This window comes from Telmatherina bonti, assembly GCF_933228915.1.
Source record: "Telmatherina bonti genome assembly, chromosome: 7".
Classification (NCBI taxonomy): Eukaryota; Metazoa; Chordata; class Actinopteri; order Atheriniformes; family Telmatherinidae; genus Telmatherina; species Telmatherina bonti.
Window position 1 is genome coordinate 38,366,962 of NC_136625.1, and position 19,197 is coordinate 38,386,158.

The 19,197-nt window shown below is 44.7% G+C and overlaps 2 protein-coding genes across 2 annotated transcripts in view; one reads left to right on the forward strand and one right to left on the reverse strand.

Moving 5' to 3' along the window:
- Nucleotides 1–1,885, reverse strand: part of fam151a (family with sequence similarity 151 member A) — a gene marked incomplete at both ends in the record, with an annotated part of 20,723 nt that extends 18,838 nt beyond the window's left edge. The window contains 4 exons of the mRNA XM_079243914.1: nt 1–161; nt 964–1,113; nt 1,188–1,337; nt 1,522–1,885. The exon at nt 1–161 is cut by the window's left edge and continues 2 nt beyond it. Of these exons, the coding sequence (XP_079100040.1) occupies nt 1–161; nt 964–1,113; nt 1,188–1,337; nt 1,522–1,885 (825 nt within the window). The remainder of the gene's footprint in view (nt 162–963; nt 1,114–1,187; nt 1,338–1,521) is intronic.
- Nucleotides 1,886–7,160: 5,275 nt separating this feature from the next.
- Nucleotides 7,161–17,616, forward strand: dnai4 (dynein axonemal intermediate chain 4; the record flags this gene model as incomplete). The annotated part of the gene is made up of 18 exons (XM_079243915.1): nt 7,161–7,216; nt 7,329–7,491; nt 8,073–8,230; nt 8,397–8,503; nt 8,610–8,766; nt 8,914–9,050; nt 10,230–10,232; nt 10,513–10,668; nt 10,743–10,928; nt 11,009–11,160; nt 13,531–13,617; nt 13,693–13,844; nt 13,938–14,098; nt 14,273–14,391; nt 14,929–15,027; nt 15,601–15,827; nt 17,090–17,243; nt 17,572–17,616. 18 exons carry the CDS (start codon nt 7,161–7,163, stop codon nt 17,614–17,616), a joined length of 2,319 nt encoding a protein of 772 aa, XP_079100041.1.
- Between the last annotated feature and the right edge of the window lie 1,581 nt (nt 17,617–19,197).

Consider the following 19,197-nt stretch of genomic DNA (forward strand, 5'->3'; position numbering starts at 1 on the left):
GCTTCCGTTGACGGCAGGAACAAAACCGGGAACGTTGGGACCTTGGAGGATGTCTGCATTCAGCCACACTGGCCTGTTTATTCCTCTGCTGGTGTTCTTCTGACGAAGCAGGTCCAACGACAACCCTACCGATGCCAGAGACTTAAAGTCCAGCTTGATGCCTGCAGGAGACGCAGAAAGCATTCAAACCTCCTGATCAGGTCTAAATCCACAGAAATGATGAATCCCACCATCCTGATCCATGGATCAGGTCTCCATCCCAGTATTTCAAAGTTTAGCTGAAATGATGCTGATCCTGTCATTTCCAATTCCATCCTGCTCCCAGGATCCCAGACAGGAAACAAGAAGTCAGGCGAAGTTGACTGTCTAGATGATGTTTCAATATTCTTCATTTAAAAGTATAAAATAAAGTCAGAAATAATTTATTGTTGTTTATAATCAGCATTTCTTTGGTTCTTTCAGCTGATAACATGCTAGCCAACTAAACCATGACAGCTGCTTTCACCGTTTTGTGTTTATGTCCCAGGATTGGTTGTTGAATGGCTGCAAGCTCAACGTACGAAAAACAACCATATACGTTACCATAGTTACGCTGATGACTCACAAATCTACATAACCACCTCACCAGGAGGCAACAGTCCGATCGAAACTCTGATCAGATGCATTGATCAGATTACAACAGACTGACCTCTCCCCTGGTCAGATCCTGTAAACACTGTAAATGTTCCATCAGTGTTAAAAACACTCGAGTATTTATCTGCATTTTTATGTCAAAGTGTTGCAGATCAGTCAGGAAAGTTTGGAAATACTCAGCAGAGGCTAATGTCTGGATGTACAGGTGCAATCTAGTTCGAATCTTCGAGACTTGAAGTGGTTTGAAATATCAAATTTAAGGGCGGAACTGGGTAAAACCCAGTCCACCAGGGTTATGTTTGAAATACTGTTATCTACTTCATGCTGCACCTTTTCTGGAGGCCAGCACCGCATCCAGCCACTGGTCCAGCGTGTTATCACTGTAAACGTCAGGAGGATGAGCCATGATGGGGACTGGTTTCTCGTCCTCGGTTCCATAACCCTCCAGAGTGACGTCAGCCTCCAGGATCATGACATCACCTTCAAGACAAGTAGATGAGTATGATGTAAAGGGTGTGACTCCAGGGATTATCACTGCAGATGACTGTTCTTACCAGATAGAGCTTGGTTCATCTGCTCCTTGCTGTTGGCTCGGTGGAACCAGGTGGCCAACAGGCCGTCGGGCTCGCTGATGTCACCTGACTGCACCAGGAAGTCCAGCATGTCTCCACCGGTTGGAAACACGGGAAGAGGGGCTGGAGCTTCTGATACGATGACAGTTTGTTTGATCATCCAATTTTCATTCACTTTTTTCATTTTTAACAAAGCAGGAACAAAATAAACTCCATCATCGGCAAAAAGCTGAGACCACCAAGATCCCCTCAACACCTCGGCTGATCCTAGAAATTCTGTCTATAAAAATCATGAGCAGAACCACCTGAAGACCACCTTGGCGGGGTCCAACACTCACTGGAAATCTGTCCGATTTACTGCTGGCAATGTGGACCCAGCTCTGACACCGCTCATACAGAGACCGGACAGCTCCTACATGGGGTCTGGTTCGTCCTACTCCCTGAACACCTCCACAGGAGTCTGACGGGAAACAGTCAGACACCTTCTCCAAGTCCACAAAACACACGTCGGCTGGTTGAGGGAACTCCCACTCCTCCTCCAGGACCCTGAAGAGGGGGTAGAGCTGGTCCACCGTTTCACAACCAGGACAAAAACTACACTGCTCCTCCTCAATCTTGGATCCGACAATCCAACAGACCCTCCTCCAGACCTTCCCAGGGAGGCTGAGGAAAAACCCCATTCCACTTTATCAAAGGCCTTCTCTGCGTCGGAGCAAATGGCTGCTTGTTTCCGTCACATCAATGCAAGAATCTCCTCAGGGTCTTCTTCATAAAGCCAACCTGATCGGGATGGATGACACGGGGCAGGACTGGTCGGACGTGGGAGGCCAACATCTGTCAATACTTTATAAACTAGAGGGTTAGGGTCAACCCTAAGCCTAACCCTAAGCCAGGACAACGGATGCTGGATGGGTCTGTTGTGTCTTTATTCTTCTGAGGAACTAAAGACATCAGAGCCTCTTTGCATTTGTCCCCCCCTTGAAGGCTTCATGAAATTCCTTGAATAAAAGCTGGGAACAGAATTTCCACGTTCTAGTAAAAATCCACAGGAAAACATCCGAACCTGGAGATTTCAGGAGAGATGGGATGAGCAGCTTCAGGTTTAAATATACAGTCTGAACCCTCTGATTCAAGCTTCTGGCCTTTCTGTCAGTGGTCTCCAGAGTCCTGGAAGGACTTTCCAAAACTCTTCTTTGGATGTTTCTGCTTTTGTTCTATTCTCAGTCCAAATGATCCAGACTCCTACAGTAGCGTAACGGACGGTCCTGGGGAGGATCCGCCCTCCATCGAACCTGATGCGGTCTGGGTTCTGAAGAGGATCCGCCACCCATCAGACCCGTTGCGATCTGGGTTCTGGGGAGGATCCGCCCCCCATTGGACCAGTTGCGGTCTTGGTTCTGGGGAGGATCTTCCCCCCATCGGACCTGTTGCGGTCTTGGTTCTGGGGAGGATCGGCCCCCCATTGGACCAGTTGCGGTCTGGGTTCTGGGGAGGATCTTCCCCCCATCGGACCTGTTGCGGTCTGGATTCTGGGGAGGACTTGCCCCCCATCTGACCCGTTGTGGTCTGGGTTCTGGGGAGTATCCGCCCCCCATCGGACCCATTGCGGTCTGGGTTCTGGGGAGGATCGGGGGGACCCATCAGGGAGTCTGTACCTGTACTGCGTGGAGTTATTTGACCCTGCAGGAGATGAAGCTGCTGGAACTGGAGGATGTTAAACATCTGTTTTTACAGGAATCTTACTGGAAGCGTTGAGCCGACACCCAAAATAAAAGAAAACTGGGACCTTATCATGTTAGAATATAATAGTTTTATTGGAAAAATGTATCATGTTATAAGTTTTATTGTAAGAAAATGAAACACAAAATATGGATTCCAGGTTGATGCAACCTGGAAATATTAGAAAAAAATGCGTATTATGGAAATTATTATCGTCAAGTAGAAACATTTAAGTTCTTTCTGTCGACGATCGGCTGCTTGTTGATAAATTAGATATTTCTCTGATCTCCTGCAGGTACAGTTTCCTCATTTAAAGACAAATAAAGTTTTTATTACACATTTTCTTTACAAAATATATAACATTTTTGCAATAAACTATTATGTTATAACATAATAAGGTCCTTAATGTTTCTATTGTGGTGACAGCACTAGGCTTCCATAGGAATCTGTTTAAGATCTTCATGCAATATATTTATCAGAGCAACTAAAGATGAAAACAGGCTGTTCAGTTTGTCTTTATGTAGAATAGATATAAAGAAATATCTAATAATAAACATAAATCATGTTTCATTTAGAGTCTGATGTGTCTCCGGGGTCAGTCTGAATTCTACGTGTTTTTATATCATCCCTTCAGAATAAACAGAGCCTGTTATGACATGAACTTTGACCTTTATAATCACATTAAGGTGGGATGATGGCGTGTTGGCTGACAAGTGATGTAAATATGGTTCCTCGCTTTAAGATGCTGAATGGCTGTAAAAGTGGGACAGAACGGGCTGATTAGTACAAGAGTTTTATTTATGCTCAGGTGGATGTGGATGTTTTACAGGATTCAGAGGAAAAAAATACTTATAGGAACATTTTAACCTGCGTGATGTGAGCATGTTTAGTCCACCTGTAACTGTACAGAACCGGGTTTTATTTTACTCCAGATTGTAACTGGACAAGAAGAAGAGGAAGGAGAAAAACTGAAGTATGAAGCACATCAGTCCTCTTCATCAGAACATTCTTGTTCTGAATCAGACGCCATCTTAATTGTTGCTTTAACAGAAATCACTTAATTTTTTTCTATCTTATTATGAAACTCAGTTTGACTTTTAGCGTGACTACATGCCGCCCTGTGATTGGCTGGTTAACAGGAAGGAGACCAGGAAGAGCTGATGAGGAGGATGGTGTGTGAGAAAAAAACCCAAAACAAACACACATGTTTGTGTATTTGTTTTATCGGCAGCCTGTGCGTTTATTTATGTGTTTGTGAATAAATATTTAGACTAAAACATATTTCCTTCGGGAACTTGGAGTTTTCTGTTTGTTTTGTTTTTAAATATAAAACCCATCGCAAGGTAGAAATCCTGAATAAATTTCCACATTAAAGGCAATAAAATGACACATTAATGAGTTTATCAACATGCGTGGCAACTTGAAGCGTGTACCTGTGTTCTTTGTGAGAATCACAGCAGTGACAGTGATGATTACCACAATGACTAGTCCAGCAGCCAGAGATATCAATACCAGGTGCTGCTTGCTCAGACAACCCAGGTAAAGGTCCCGCTGCCTCTTTTGATCTGGGTCAGAACCAGAACCAGACGGAGCCTTCATCCTGCAGGGACACAACATGAAACCAGCAGGATCAGTCATGCAGCTCAATCCGTGAGGAATTCCCGGTGTCTTCACGGCTTGAAATGTGATCATGTTTTCCACCAACCTGTTTCCCCTGTCTTCTGCACATCTGCCATTATTCTCTTGTTTCTGACTCTCCTCTCCAGCTTCCATCGTCTTCAGCCTGGTCTTTCCACTGTTCTCAGCATTCAAAAGACTGCTTTGAGTATCGAAGAGAACTCTGTAGGAATGTGTCTCTTATCAGCATGTGTCTTATCTACAGAGCAGAGACTGCAGTGTTTGAGCTGATAAGGCACCGTGATAAATCCGGTGAAGGTCCTTGTTGAAACCCAGACTACAGCGTCAATCTGTCTTTTTATCTTTTATGCCCCTTAAAAAGACTATAAGGTTCACAAAATATATTGAACTGGCTTACACTGTCATGATAAGGTTATAAACTCTTTTCTGTGTATTCCCTTTCACTCTTTCTATTTTGTTGTGACCATGACATGCAGCATGAAAATCAGCCTTTATCAATAGCTTACAATCTGTTCGTGTGCTATATCATGTCCACTCATACATGTCAGGCTACAACAAGACAATAAATACATCACAACTCCAGATCTGAAAAAGATTTCTGCATTAAAGGTAAATGAAATGTAATTTCAACTTTATCAGGGCATATTTTATCATTAAAATATGAACTTTTTGTGAATCTGATGGCAGCACAAAATCAGTAATAAAAAGGCAGAAACAGGAGGAACAAAAAGCTGGAAAAATGATTTATTTACTGTACCTAACAGGAAAGTTAGTTTACACACAGGTTTTTAAAAGATAAAAACAAAAATGCCAATAAAATTATGTTTAATTAAATTAAACAACTAGTTTATAGAGTAAAATAACAACAATGCCTCTATATCCCTGTAAGCATGAAAGTTGAATTTACAGCAATAAAATCGGCAACAATAATTAATTATTTGCGGTTTAGGCATAGACTGTATATAAAAAGATATATGAGATATTTCATATACGGTCTATGGTTTTAGTCATAGACTGTATATATAGGATTTATATAAAGAGATATATAAGAGATATATGAGAGATATTTCATCAAATCAAATCAAAGATGCTTTACTTATCCCCGAGGGGAAATTCAAGGTTCAAATCAGCTCATCCAAGGTTAGACATACAGACATTTACATTTGACAAGTTTACAGAACGAACTGATACTTCGGCCGTGAAGCCAGTTTTTTAACCGGCGCTGCCTTAAAATGAGGAAAAGATGACATGAGGAAGGATGGGTGGGTGTTGGAAAAAAAGAAGTATCTCTACACTTCACTTAAAGGGGAAGGATAATGATGCAACAAAAAAAAAACACACCTCTAAACATAAGCACAAATTCAGACAATAGACAACACACAATATGGGAGGGGGGGTTGTTGGGGTCTCCCAGACAGCCAGTGAGGTCGCCCCCAGCCAAGCAGCGCGCCCATCCAACTCGCAGTCCGTGAGTGGGGGGAGGGGCGAGGTCCGGAGAAGGCGGTGAAAGATAGGAAAATGTGTCTGTAACAGTGTGTGTGAGTGTGTGCGCTCAGTGAGTGAGTCTGTGAACTTTCCCCAGTTCATTTGTGCCACCTGATGTAAATGCAGCCAGGCCTTGAGAGCTGAGTTCAGTTTAAGTTCCACAGGCCTGAGAAAGGGAGGGGAGTTAGGAAGGGGGGCTGAGCGTCAGATAGCATTACATTCCAGGAGACGTGATAACCAGCCTGCCCAAAGCCAGTCAGGGAGCCAGATCCATATAACAGCTTAGTTTTGGGTCAAGCTAAGCTTCGTTTGGCTCAGCTTTGAGTCCTTAGTGGTCTCTGTCGGACTCCGAAACAGCTGAATCGGGGGTCAATTTCCACCAAAACCGAGCAACAGCTTCTCCAAGATGTTTCCCACTTACAGATAAGCTCAAGAACCACAACCAGCCTGCCAGGTCGGGCAAGACTGGCATCCAGTCGCAGTCCAGTGCTGTCAAGCATGAGTTCGAGAGCTAATTGCTCGGCGTAGTCAATCACAGATCTTCCAAACTTTGCGAGACACCAGGAAACCGCACACACCAAACAGCACAAACCCAGTTATAAATCCAATCATGTAGAAATCCTCCACAGAAAGAAGCAGCAGGCACATGACCTTTATCACTTAACCAGCACCATGCATTCCGTCGGCACCTGCGGGCTCCCCTTCACCCATTCTTTGGGGAAAAAAAGATTTTATAAGTTGCATTGAGAGACCAACTGACCAGATCCATGATTTAAATTCGGAAGGAAATGGAGCAAGAGGCTCAGATAGACAGATGACATAACAAAGAAGCAGCAGGTCAGAGTGGGAACGGGAGGGAGAGAAAAAGCGTCCGTCCTCTCAAAGAGCAGGAAGTGAATCATATACAGTCTATGGTTTCAGTCATAGACTGTATATATAGGATTTATATAAAGAGATATAAGAGATATATAAGAGAAATTTCATATTCAGTCTCTGGTTTTTGGCTTCCCGCCAGGTTGCTGCCTCGTATCCATGGTTACAGGAAGCGTCCCGTCGGCATGGCAACAGTGTGGGGTAGCAACCACAGACCGTACAGAAACAAGCCTCTCTACAATGACCACCTCTTTGGCTAAAGATAAGAAAAGGAGACGTTCTCTGTTGCTGAGGCCGTAAGTTTTTACTCTTTTCACAACAACGAAGTTGTTCTGCTTTTATGAGAAAATGACATTAAAGGTGCAGGCGCACGAGCAGCTATGCTAACGTGTCGGTGTGTTGTTGCAGCTTTTCTCGCGCCGTGAACGTGTCCGTGGCGAGTCGTCATGGAGTCCACCAGAGCTCCAGACACTCCTTCAGCATGGTGGGCTCGTCCAGCAGGAGGAGGTTCAGCCTGGGCAGAGGGAGCAGGGTCCTGGACAAAATCCAATCCCCGAGAGAAGCCGTCCGGGTAACAGCAGGACCAGTTTCCCACCGAGCCCCTTTCTCTGTTACACATCTATCTATCTATCTATCTGTCTGTCTATCTATATATATATATGTGTGTGTGTGTGTATACTTTTTTCTGTCTTTTTTTTTTTTTTTTTTTTTTTGTCTTTTTAGAATTACTCCATAACTTTAGGAAAACTAAAAGGAAAAAATATCTTTATAAAATATATCAGTAAAAAACAGGAATATTTGTTGTTATTATTGTTTTAAAATTGGTTAATCAATTCAGGAAATTGAACAAGATATTTATTTATTCAATCATTTTAAAAATATGGAAACAGTTCAGTAAAAAAAAAAAAACAGATTTTCTTGGATTCAGGAAATCTGAAGAGCTTTTTCTATTTTTTTTGTAATAATATCTCATTAAAAGTGAAAATAAGAAATTTAGACAAACTAAATGGAAAATACACTTTTTTTTAAAGTGTCGTTTTTAAATTCAGACATCCAGTTTTTGCTTTTAAAAAAGTACATAAATATTATATAGCTCTATTTAAACATCATATCTCATGATTATTGAACATCTGGATGTTGTGCCATTTGCAGGTGTTGGATGAAGAGGGCAATGACGTCACCCCCCTGCCACTGGGTCACTCAGAACCAGCACAGGACAGAACCAGCAGGTTCTTTCTGGATGAAATCTCTGCTGGATCAATATCAGAGCACACCATGGCCACAGGCAGCTTCACTATGCCTTTCCTCAGGTCCCATCGCACGTTGCTGCCTTCGCACGGCACATAGAAACAGATTACTTTGACATTTACTGTGTTCAGAAAGTATCCACCCCTCTTTTGTTTATTTTATGGTACCGGTTTAATTGATGCATCTGATGCAGAACGTTTGGTAAAACCTGCGCTCCTGTTTCTTCAGGTCCGTTTTGGGAAGCAGCAGAATATCCAGTCAGTCCACCATCGAGTCGGTGAACGAAGACATCGAGGACACATTTTTCAAACGAGACGTGCCCATCAGCTTCCCAGGTTCATTACAGAAATACGTTTTCTTCCATCCTGTCGTTGTTCGTAGTTTCCTCACCTGTCCTTTAGGTGTCCTCCAACGTAAAAGCTTTTTCTATGTCCCTGGCAGACGTGAAGGTGAAAAACGACTCAGAGACAGAACAGTTGACAGAAGACATGTTGAAAGAAGTGGTGGAGGTCTTTATTTCTGAGACAGACACCATTGTACTCCTCAACCTGCCCCCCACCTTCATGGCATCAGATGCTAATGGTGCTGAAGTTATTGTGTGAGTCAAGATTAAATATTTTCAACCCATTTTATCGTGTTCTTTTACACAAATCCACCTGCCTGTAGAGTTTAATGCTTTTATATAACTTATATTATACTTTATTCTGTTGTTGCTAGAGGTGTTGTGGTGTCTTTGTTTTCTCAGGGAGAGAAACAGCCGCTACGCCAAGGTTTGTAGGAACAGAAAAGGAAATAGATCTGTGGATGGATCCATGCAGACGCTGAGCGGAGCCACGAAGAACAAACAGGTTCAGAAGGACAGCGTCAACATGGTGGATGCAGGTTAGATTCAGTTTTCAGCGTTACCTCTGCAAACAGATTTCAGAGCATGGCAAGCAATATTCTGCTTTTTAAAATAAAAATCTATTTTTTCTGTGCTTTACTTGGTTTTTTGCATCATTACCAGCTGAAAACAGTGTTGTTTAGTCTCCTTATATAACTTCAACTCCACATGATGACAAGTTCACTCTGCCTCAGAGTTTAGGACTGTAGCAGCCAGTAAGGCAGGAAAGGGCACCGCAGTCATGCACGTGTTTCCCTGCTGCAACACACCTGGGTCAGATCAATGGGTAATTAGCAGAACTGAGTTTGATTTCAGGTTTATCAATAATTTAATCACATCTTTATCATAAGAAACTGCAAAAAATGTTAAAACTATTTATTACCTAGGAATTCTGTTAAAAATGAGATTACAATTTCATTTCATCCACCCATCCATCCATCCATCTATCCATCCACCCATCCATCCATCCATCCAGTCATCCATCCATCCATCCATCCATCCATCCACCCATCTATCCATCCACCCATCCATCCATCCATCTCTCCACCCATCCATCCACCCATCTATCCATCCATCCATCCACCCATCCATCCAGTCATCCATCCATCCATCCATCCATCCATCCACCCATCTATCCATCCATCCATCCATCCACCCATCCATCCATCCATCTCTCCACCCATCCATCCACCCATCTATCCATCCATCCATCCACCCATCCATCCAGTCATCCATCCATCCATCCATCCATCCACCCATCCACCCATCCATCCATCCATCCATCCATCTATCCATCCATCCATCCCTCCATCCATCCACCCATCCCTCCATCATCCATCCATCCACCCATCCCTCCATCATCCATCCATCCATCCATCCATCCATCCAGTCATCCATCTATCTATCATTTTGCAGGTATTAGGTAATTTGATGCTAGAATCATATTTCGGTTATTTTTGTTATTATCATATTTTTCAGGAATGGGATTCTGAATAATTTTTTTCTGAGTAGAAAATCCTGCAGTTTGTCACTGATCACGTCTTCGATAATATTAGCTGCTGATCTGAACATCAAAATTGTAAACAAAACAAGGCTGGTATGGGACAGAGGCAGGCGCTCTGGATGGATACTGAAGTTCCTGTGAACCCTGATGTTCTTCTGCCTTGTCTGTGTTGCAGAATGTAAACCTGAGCTCAGTCAGATCATGGCAGCTTTCTATTTCAATGTAATTATCTGAAAATAGATGACATGTGGAGGACTGAGCTGCATTAAGAAAAACCATGCAGAGGAAAAGGAAGGGGAGGTGAAGCTGCAACACTTCAGGCGTTAAAATGAGCTGAAAAGAAAAAATAATAACCTGTAAAATCAGTCTGTCTGTAGTCTGTGTTGCTTCTGGACACCAGCTACACAACCAGCAGCCATGGCAGGCAGGTATAACCTGCTGTGCTTCCATGTCCACAGCAACGACTGTTTCCACCTTTGACATGTATGTGGACTCTGAACCAGACCAAACAGTCCCGAGTCCTGAGTCTGAGAAGATGGACTTCAGTAAGGCAGACGTGGACTCTAACAGAAGTGGAGACAGAAGCATGTCCGTCACCAGCACAGCGACCACAGGTAACAAGGAGAGACTCGTTATGTAACCTTTACCTGTTTCACATTCCTGCTGATGTGTGTGTGTCTCCGTGCAGTCAGTGGTTCCAGCTCGCTGAAGGACGTGGAAACGGCCGCTAACGGTTTGAACCCAGAGTCGGACTTGCAGCCCATCATGCTGTCAGACAAATTCCAGCATGCCTTGCTTGTAATGGAGAGGAGTGTCCTTTGGAGCCGCTTCCAGCATCATCGGGCCGTTTACAGGCAGCTGCCTGTTCTGAAAGGTAATGTGAGCCGTCATCGCCACCAGCTGCTGTTTCACATGATGTTAAGCTGTTAAAGTGACTGGTTCTGGATGTGTCAGATCCAGACGAGCCAGAGAGGTGTGAGGAAGAGGAGCAGAGGGATGATGCTCCCATCTCCCAGTCTCCAGCCCTGCAGCGTCTCTGGGTTTTCAGCTGTGAGCTTTGCAAAGGACTGAGAGTCAGCAGCATGAGCTGGAACAAGAAGAACCCGGTAACAGAAGCCAGGCTTCGGCTTAACCACTGTAACGTATTTATAACTGCTTTAAAGCTGATCAGCACTCCTTTAGAGGATTGTTTTATTCTCTGAAAATGCCGTACCATGCAAACTTTATTCATAATGTACTTTTAAACAACCAACGTGCTCTACACAAGTGAAATACAAGTAAAAAGAGAACAAATATGTTTAGTGTGAGTAGAAACTCCTCCCTTTCCCCGCTGACAGCCATGTTCTTGGTGCAGATTGTCGTCCCAGCTGCTCCACACTTAGCTCTGATGATGTGCAGGTCACGACCAAGCGTCAACCTCCGGTGGTTAAAAGTGAAGCCGATGCGGAAGTATAAAAAACTGCAGTTCCCCCTTCATCCACTAGGGGCTGCAAAACAGAGCGAATCCCCATAGACTCCCATGTTAAAAAGACCAACTTCACAGCAGGAATAAACATGTTTACAGCAGAAATAAACATGTTTACATCAGAAATAAACATGTTTACGGCAGAAATAAACATGTTTACAGCAGAAATAAACATGTTTACAGCAGAAATAAACATGTTTACATCAGAAATAAACATGTTTACAGCAGAAATAAACATGTTTACAGCAGAAATAAACATGTTTACGACAGAAATAAACATGTTTACAGCAGGAATAAACATGTTTACATCAGAAATAAACATGTTTACAGCAGAAATAAACATGTTTACAGCAGAAATAAACATGTTTACAGCAGAAAAAAAATGCTTACAGCAGAAATAAACATGTTTACGGCAGAAATAAACATGTTTACAGCAGAAATACACGTTTACAGCAGAAAAAATGCTTACAGCAGAAATAAACATGTTTACAGCAGAAAAAAAATGCTTACAGCAGAAATAAACATGTTTACAGCAGAAAAAAAATGCTTACAGCAAAATAAACATGTTTACAGCAGAAATAAACACATTTACAGCAGAAAAAAAATGCTTACAGCAGAAATAAACATGTTAACAGCAGAAAAAAATGCTTACAGCAGAAATAAACATGTTTACGGCAGAAATAAACATGTTTACAGCAGAAAAAAATGCTTACAGCAGAAATAAACATGTTTACAGCAGAAATAAACATGTTTACAGCAGAAATAAACATGTTTACAGCAGAAATAAACATGTTTACAGCAGAAAAAAAATGCTTACAGCAGAAATAAACATGTTTACAGCAGAAATAAACATGTTTACAGCAGAAAAAAAATGCTTACAGCAGAAATAAACATGTTTACAGCAGAAATAAACATGTTTACAGCAGAAATAAACATGTTTACAGCAGAAACAAATACTTACAGCAGAAATAAACATGTTTACAGCAGAAATAAACATGTTTACAGCAGAAAAAAATACAGCAGAAATAAACATGTTTACAGCAGAAATAAACATGTTTACAGCAGAAAAAAATACAGCAGAAATAAACATGTTTACAGCAGAAATAAACATGTTTACAGCAGAAAAAAATACTTACAGCACAAATAAACATGTTTACAGCAGAAATAAACATGTTTACAGCAGAAAAAAAATGCTTACAGCAGAAATAAACATGTTTACAGCAGAAATAAACATGTTTACAGCAGAAATAAACATGTTTACAGCCTGGTTCAAAAATCCATTTTAGGTTTAATAGGTCAGGTTTACCTTCATGACAACTGTGGGGGGAGTGATTTTTTTTCTTACTCGCCCGTTTAAAAGTAATTTAATCTCAAAGTTCAGCATACTTAGGGGCGTGTCCTTTTGATTGACAGGTACCCGATCTCCCTCTTCAAGTCAGAAGAACGTAGAACAACCGCGGTTTTTAGCCGGTTAACAACGTGACTTAGCTTTAGCCCGCTTACCTCCGTTAGCTGGTTAGCTCGTGTTATCTCCGGGTTAGCTCGGTTAGCTTTTAGCTACAGAAAGCTCGGAGTTCGCTTGATGTCAATCATCCACCATGACGCTCACAGCCCCCTCTCAGCTCCGCCTCTTTGCCCATATTTGTATTTTCCGGATGAGACGACACGCATGCCCCTGCCAAGATGGTGTTGGTAGTAACCGCCCACCGAGCTTCAATTCAGCTCTTCAGAAACCTACGGGTGACGTCACGGAGGCTCCGCCCATCTGTTATATACAGTTCTCACCACAGGATCTGGTACCCCATAGTCCCAAAGCACTCCCCCATAGGACTCCAGGGACAAGGTCTAGCACCATGTCCAAGTCCTCCAGAGAGATGTTCTGTGTAGTTCTAACCTCTGGGATCTGGAGGAAAGTATTTATAATTGTTGCAATAATCTATTGATCCTTTTTGCATTAGTCATGATAAATTCTGCTGCGTGTCTCATCCACTCTTTCTGTTTTCATGGCTAGGACCTCCTGGCGGTGGGCTACGGGGAGTTTGACCCCAAGAACCTGAAGCCAGGTCTGGTTTGTTGCTGGTCCATCAAAAACCCCACGGTATGGCTTCTTATGGCCCCCTCCTCCTCCCCTTCAGGCCCATCTGGTCCAGATGTTGTGTCTGTCCCCCTGTAGTGGCCCGAGCAGATCATCCACTGTGACAACGCCGTGACTTGTTTAGACTTTTCCCTCAGCAGTCCCACTCAGCTGGCCGTGGGCTTGTACGATGGCAGCATCACCATCTACAACGTGCAGAGTCCAGACAAGTCAAACGTCCTCAGCAGCCGGTGAGGAATGTGTGTGTGTGTGTCTGTCGCTAGCGACTACATCTCCAGCTAAAAGTAAACGTGGAGCCACTGTTTCTGCGGCGATCTCTGCAGTGAATGTCCCAGGAGGCACGTGGGTCCAGTGTGGCAGCTCCGGTGGAACCAGCAAAAGCTGACGTTGACAGGAGAGGAGAAGGTGGAGGCGCTCTTCTCTGTGGGCGCAAACGGCCAGATCAGCAAGTGGTTCATCTCCAACGGAGTCCTGGACTGTACAGGTACGACAGCTCGAATTTATTTTATTTTATCGTATTTTATTTAATTTTTTTTTATTATATTTTATTTCTTATTTAATTTGATCTTATTTTTGATGTAGTCTTATTTTATTTTATTTTAACTTATTTTATTTGATCTTATTTTATCTTCTCTTATTTTATTTTATTTTGTTTTAGACCTGATGAAGCTGGAGAGTATCAGCAACACTACGAGGAAAGGAAGCAAGAGCGTGGAGATGGCACAAAGTGTCCTGTCTCCTCTGACTCCTGGTCTCTGCTTGGACTTCCATCCAGCAGTGAGTGTCTGGAAGCTGGTTTAGCTGCTTTATCTCGTTTAGCTGGTTAGCTGGTTTAGCTGGTTAGCTGGTTTATCTCATTTAGCTGGTTTATCTCATTTAGCTGGTTAGCTGGTTTAGCTGGTCAGCTGGTTTATCTGGTTAGCTGGTTTATCTCATTTAGCTGGTTTATCTCATTTAGCTGGTTAGCTGGTTTATCTGGTTAGCTGGTTTAGCTGGTTAGCTGGTTTAGCTGGTCAGCTGGTTTATCTGGTTAGCTGGTTTATCTCATTTAGCTGGTTAGCTGGTTTAGCTGGTCAGCTGGTTTATCTGGTTAGCTGGTTTATCTCATTTAGCTGGTTAGCTGGTTTAGCTGGTCAGCTGGTTTATCTGGTTAGCTGGTTTATCTCATTTAGCTGGTTAGCTGGTTTAGCTGGTTAGCTGGTTTATCTCATTTAGCTGGTTTATCTCGTTTAGCTGGTCAGCTGGTTTATCTGGTTAGCTGGTTAGCTTTATTCATCCTGCTGTTTTCCTCCCGGCATCTCCTCATCCCTGCAGGACTCCAGCATCTACTTGATCGGTACGTGGGAAGGTCTGGTCTACAAGGGTTCCTGCTCCAACAGTCAGCACTTCCTGGAGACGTACAGGAAACACCTGGTGAGTCCTGCTGGGTGGACTGGTTCCGTCCCAGTTTCAGCCTCCGGTACTGGTAGAGGAGGTTAGGTTAGGTGACCTGGCTATCCCTCTGCCAACTGGTGCACGGAGCGTTTAATGGGGGAACTGGAAACAATATGACATGAAACTGGTCGGGAACTGGGAGAACTGGTCAACAGATGATCTTCAGACAGAGACTTCTTCATTCCCAGTCCAGGACAGAGAGGGAGCAACAAGTCTTCATCACCTCCCAGAACAATCCTCCTCCTCCTCCTCCTGCTCCTCCTTACTGCACCTCCTCTTCTTTTCCTCCTGAACCTTCTGGTACCGGGTCAGCTCCGTCAGAACCTCCTGGTACCGGGTCAGCTCCGTCAGAACCTCCTGGTACCGGGTCAGCTCCGTCAGAACCTCCTGGTACCTGGCTCCATGTTGACATGAAGCACCAGACAGGTAATGGAACTGGAACGGAACCAGTAAACGGGTCAGCTGTAGGTAGAAGTTCTGTATATCTACATGATGGTTCCCAGACCTCTGTGATTGGTCGTGGCGGCGATGTAACCTCCTGTTTCCCGGCAGTTTGCGGTGAACAGCGTCGCGTGGTGTCCCTTCAGCCCCGACGTGTTCCTGAGCGGCTGTTCTGATTGGACCATCCAGCTGTGGAGGCAGGACCACCTGAGCCCCGTCCTCGGCCTGACGTCTGCCCAGACCGCCGTGAGCGACATCCAGTGGTCCCCAAGGCGGGCGGCGGTGCTGGGAGCGGCGAAAGACCGGCAGCTGGAGGTCTGGAACCTGAATTCCAGCTTGTAAGTCTGAAGAGGAATCTGGTTTCTCTGTGTTTCCAGGTCTCAGATGGATGTGGTGATCCTCCACCGTTCTACCTGAGAGACGTAAAGTTGTCCCGCGGATCTCTCAGAAAAGCTCACAAAGTCAGACGTTATTCAGGAGAAAAACCTCTCCTGTAGGGGATCTGAACCAGGATGGAGGGATGAGGATGAAATCCGGCCTCAGTGGAAGAATCACATTCTGACGTTTATTTATCCTGAAACGCCCCTGGGAGCTTTTCTAGCTAACATTTTCTACATGAAGTCATCAGGCTATGGAGGTTCCTCTGAATACATCGCTGTCCCATGTGTCCCGTGTGTCCTGTATGTCCCGTGTGTCCCGTATGTCCCGTGTGTCCCGTGTGTCCTGTATGTCCCGTGTGTCCTGTATGTCCCGTGTGTCCCGTATGTCCCGTGTGTCCTGTATGTCCCGTATGTCCCGTGTGTCCTGTATGTCCCGTATGTCCCGTATGTCCCATGTGTCCCATGTGTCCTGTATGTCCCGTGTGTCCCATGTGTCCTGTATGTCCCGTATGTCCCGTGTGTCCCATGTGTCCTGTATGTCCCGTATGTCCCGTGTCTCCCGTGTGTCCCGTATGTCCCGTATGTCCCGTGTGTCCCGTGTGTCCTGTATGTCCCATGTGTCCCGTATGTCCCGTGTGTCCTGTATGTCCCGTGTGTCCCGTGTGTCCTGTGTGGCCCGTGTGTCCCGTATGTCCCGTATGTCCCGTGTGTCCCGTATGTCCCGTATGTCCCGTGTGTCCTGTATGTCCCGTGTGTCCCGTGTGTCCTGTGTGGCCCGTGTGTCCCGTATGTCCTGTATGTCCCATGTGTCCTGTATGTCCCATGTGTCCTGTGTGGCCCGTGTGTCCTGTATGTCCCGTGTGTCCCGTGTGTCCTGTGTGGCCCGTGTGTCCCGTATGTCCCGTGTGTCCCGTATGTCCCGTGTGTCCCGTATGTCCCGTGTGTCCTGTATGTCCTGTATGTCCCGTGTGTCCCGTGTGTCCTGTGTGGCCCGTGTGTCCCGTATGTCCTGTATGTCCCATGTGTCCTGTATGTCCCATGTGTCCTGTGTGTCCTGAATTTTAGCGGGCCTGTAGAGTCTGCGATGTCTGGGACACTAGCAGCATCTGGCCTGATTCTCCTGGAAATAGTGAAGGAAACCTTCTTCTTCTTCTGCGGCGTGTTTCTGACCCGTGTGATGCGTGATGAGTTGCCGGCACTAAAGAGACTCTTTTCTTCAGACTGGATCCAGTTGTTGTTCAGCCGGCTGCTCCCGGCGTCAGGATGACGTCCCTGCTGTTTGCTTCTAACACGGACTGCGTTGTGGTCGGAGACAGTCATGGACAGGTGACCTTCTACCAGCTGAAGAACCTCGGCGCTGAAGAACACAACCAGGTAAAACAGAAGAACAGGTGGCTGGCAGGAGGGGATTGGAGGGAGTTATTGGGATAAAACATGGACTGTCTGTGTTAGCAAACATGCGACCATCTCCTCCACATGGTCGTCTGCACCACAATACTAGATTCTGTCTGACAGAAGAACATGCTGCTATCTTATAAAGGAAATTAAATTATATTTATATGTATATCAGATAGGAATCGTCATAAATCATAAAATCCTATTTATTGATTCCCCTGACCACAAATATTGTGAAGAAATCTGTAATGTAAGTCGAGCTAAAGGGGTAAAACACCTGACAATGTCTCTGATTGTCACCTTTCAGGTGGACGTTCTGAATGACCTCCTCCACCCTGCAGATCTCAGATGAGTCAGGAAACTGACGATGCGTCCAGAAAAGGGACAAATCAGCTCTTTCACTTCACCATAACCAACATATCAGGTAATTTTACATGATGAGAGAGAAAAATGTCTGAAGAGGAAACGAGAACCCAGACAGGCAGAACACAACACCCAACCGTGTCTGGACAAAAGGATTTCATGTTTCCAAGGAGGCAGTAACCAAGGTGACTGTGTGCATGAAGTTTCACGTTGAGAAAACAGAATTCGGTCGTCAGACGTAACTTGGTCCATTTCTGCTCCCTTTCGTACGTAAACGAGGACATCTGTTTCACACGTTGTCAGATGTCTCTGTCCATGTGTGTTTTACGTTGCCATGGGCGTTAATTCAGTTCATCCACTGGTGGGCAGTGCTGAGTTCACTGGTTGGTGGCAGTCAAGGCCGGATTATCCAGTGGGCATTATGGGCACAGGGGCCCATGTGGTGCAAACACCAGCAGTTTGGACATGAAACAAAATGTACATAAAAGCCAGATAGTTACACAACAGTGTCTAGTGCTGTTGGTACCACTGGCTGAGAGATGTTAGAAATGTTGTTTCACAGTGTATCATTCAGTTTTTACAATGTTGCGGTGGGGAAGGGGCCCCTGGAACACTCTGGGCCCAGGGGTCTGTGCACTTTTAATCCGGCCCTGGTGGCGGTAATGCACTGCAACAAGCTGTTTACAACCCTCCAAAAACACCTGGGGCCTCATTTATCAAACTGTGTGTAGCAACGCTGACTACAGGTGGCGTACGTATGGAAAACAGGAAATGTGGCGCAAAAAAACTTCCCGATTTACAAAGCAGCACGTCCCACGCCTGTTTCGCTTCATAAATCAGGATCAACACTAAATGTTGCGCACATGAGGGAGTATCTGGCCACGCCCACATGTTGGCCATAAAAGGTCAGGTGAACACCCCTGATAAATATTAATGAGCTCATTTCCATGACGGTTCCGCAGGAAAAAAGCAAAAAAGAGGATTTTTCTGGAAAATGAGGAAGAAATTCTAACAGATAAAGCTGTAAAATGTAAAAGTATTTTATCTGGTGGAGACGGGATGGACATCACCACCAGCAGAAAGACAGAGGAGGTCAGCAGGGGACAGATGCTGTCAGCGTCTCATCAGACCACCGGACTTATCCAGAAAGGACAAATAAAGTGGTCAGACAGTAAAATGTAGGGAGAAAGTGCATCTTGGTCCACAGGAGGAGGAAGGGGGGGCGCTGCCCACTCCCACAGATTAGAAGCTGGCGGGAAAATGAAGGAGTCCAGAGATACGCTGGAACAAAATGCTCCAGATGATGCTGGAAGTGCTTCATTCCTTTGTTTCAGATTATAAAATGAACGGACATAAATGAGACGTCTCTGACTCCAGTTTATTTACTGGGAACATACTGGTGTTCCTGTGTGTCCCAGCTGGGTTGCAGCGCTGCAGAGAGGGGGGGCAGTGGTTCCACCTTGTGTCCTAGCTGCGGTGTCCTCGCAGAGGAACCAATAATCACCATGAAGGAGGAGGTGCAGGAGATGGAGAGGAATAAACACCACCCTGACAGAAACCACACTAAAGA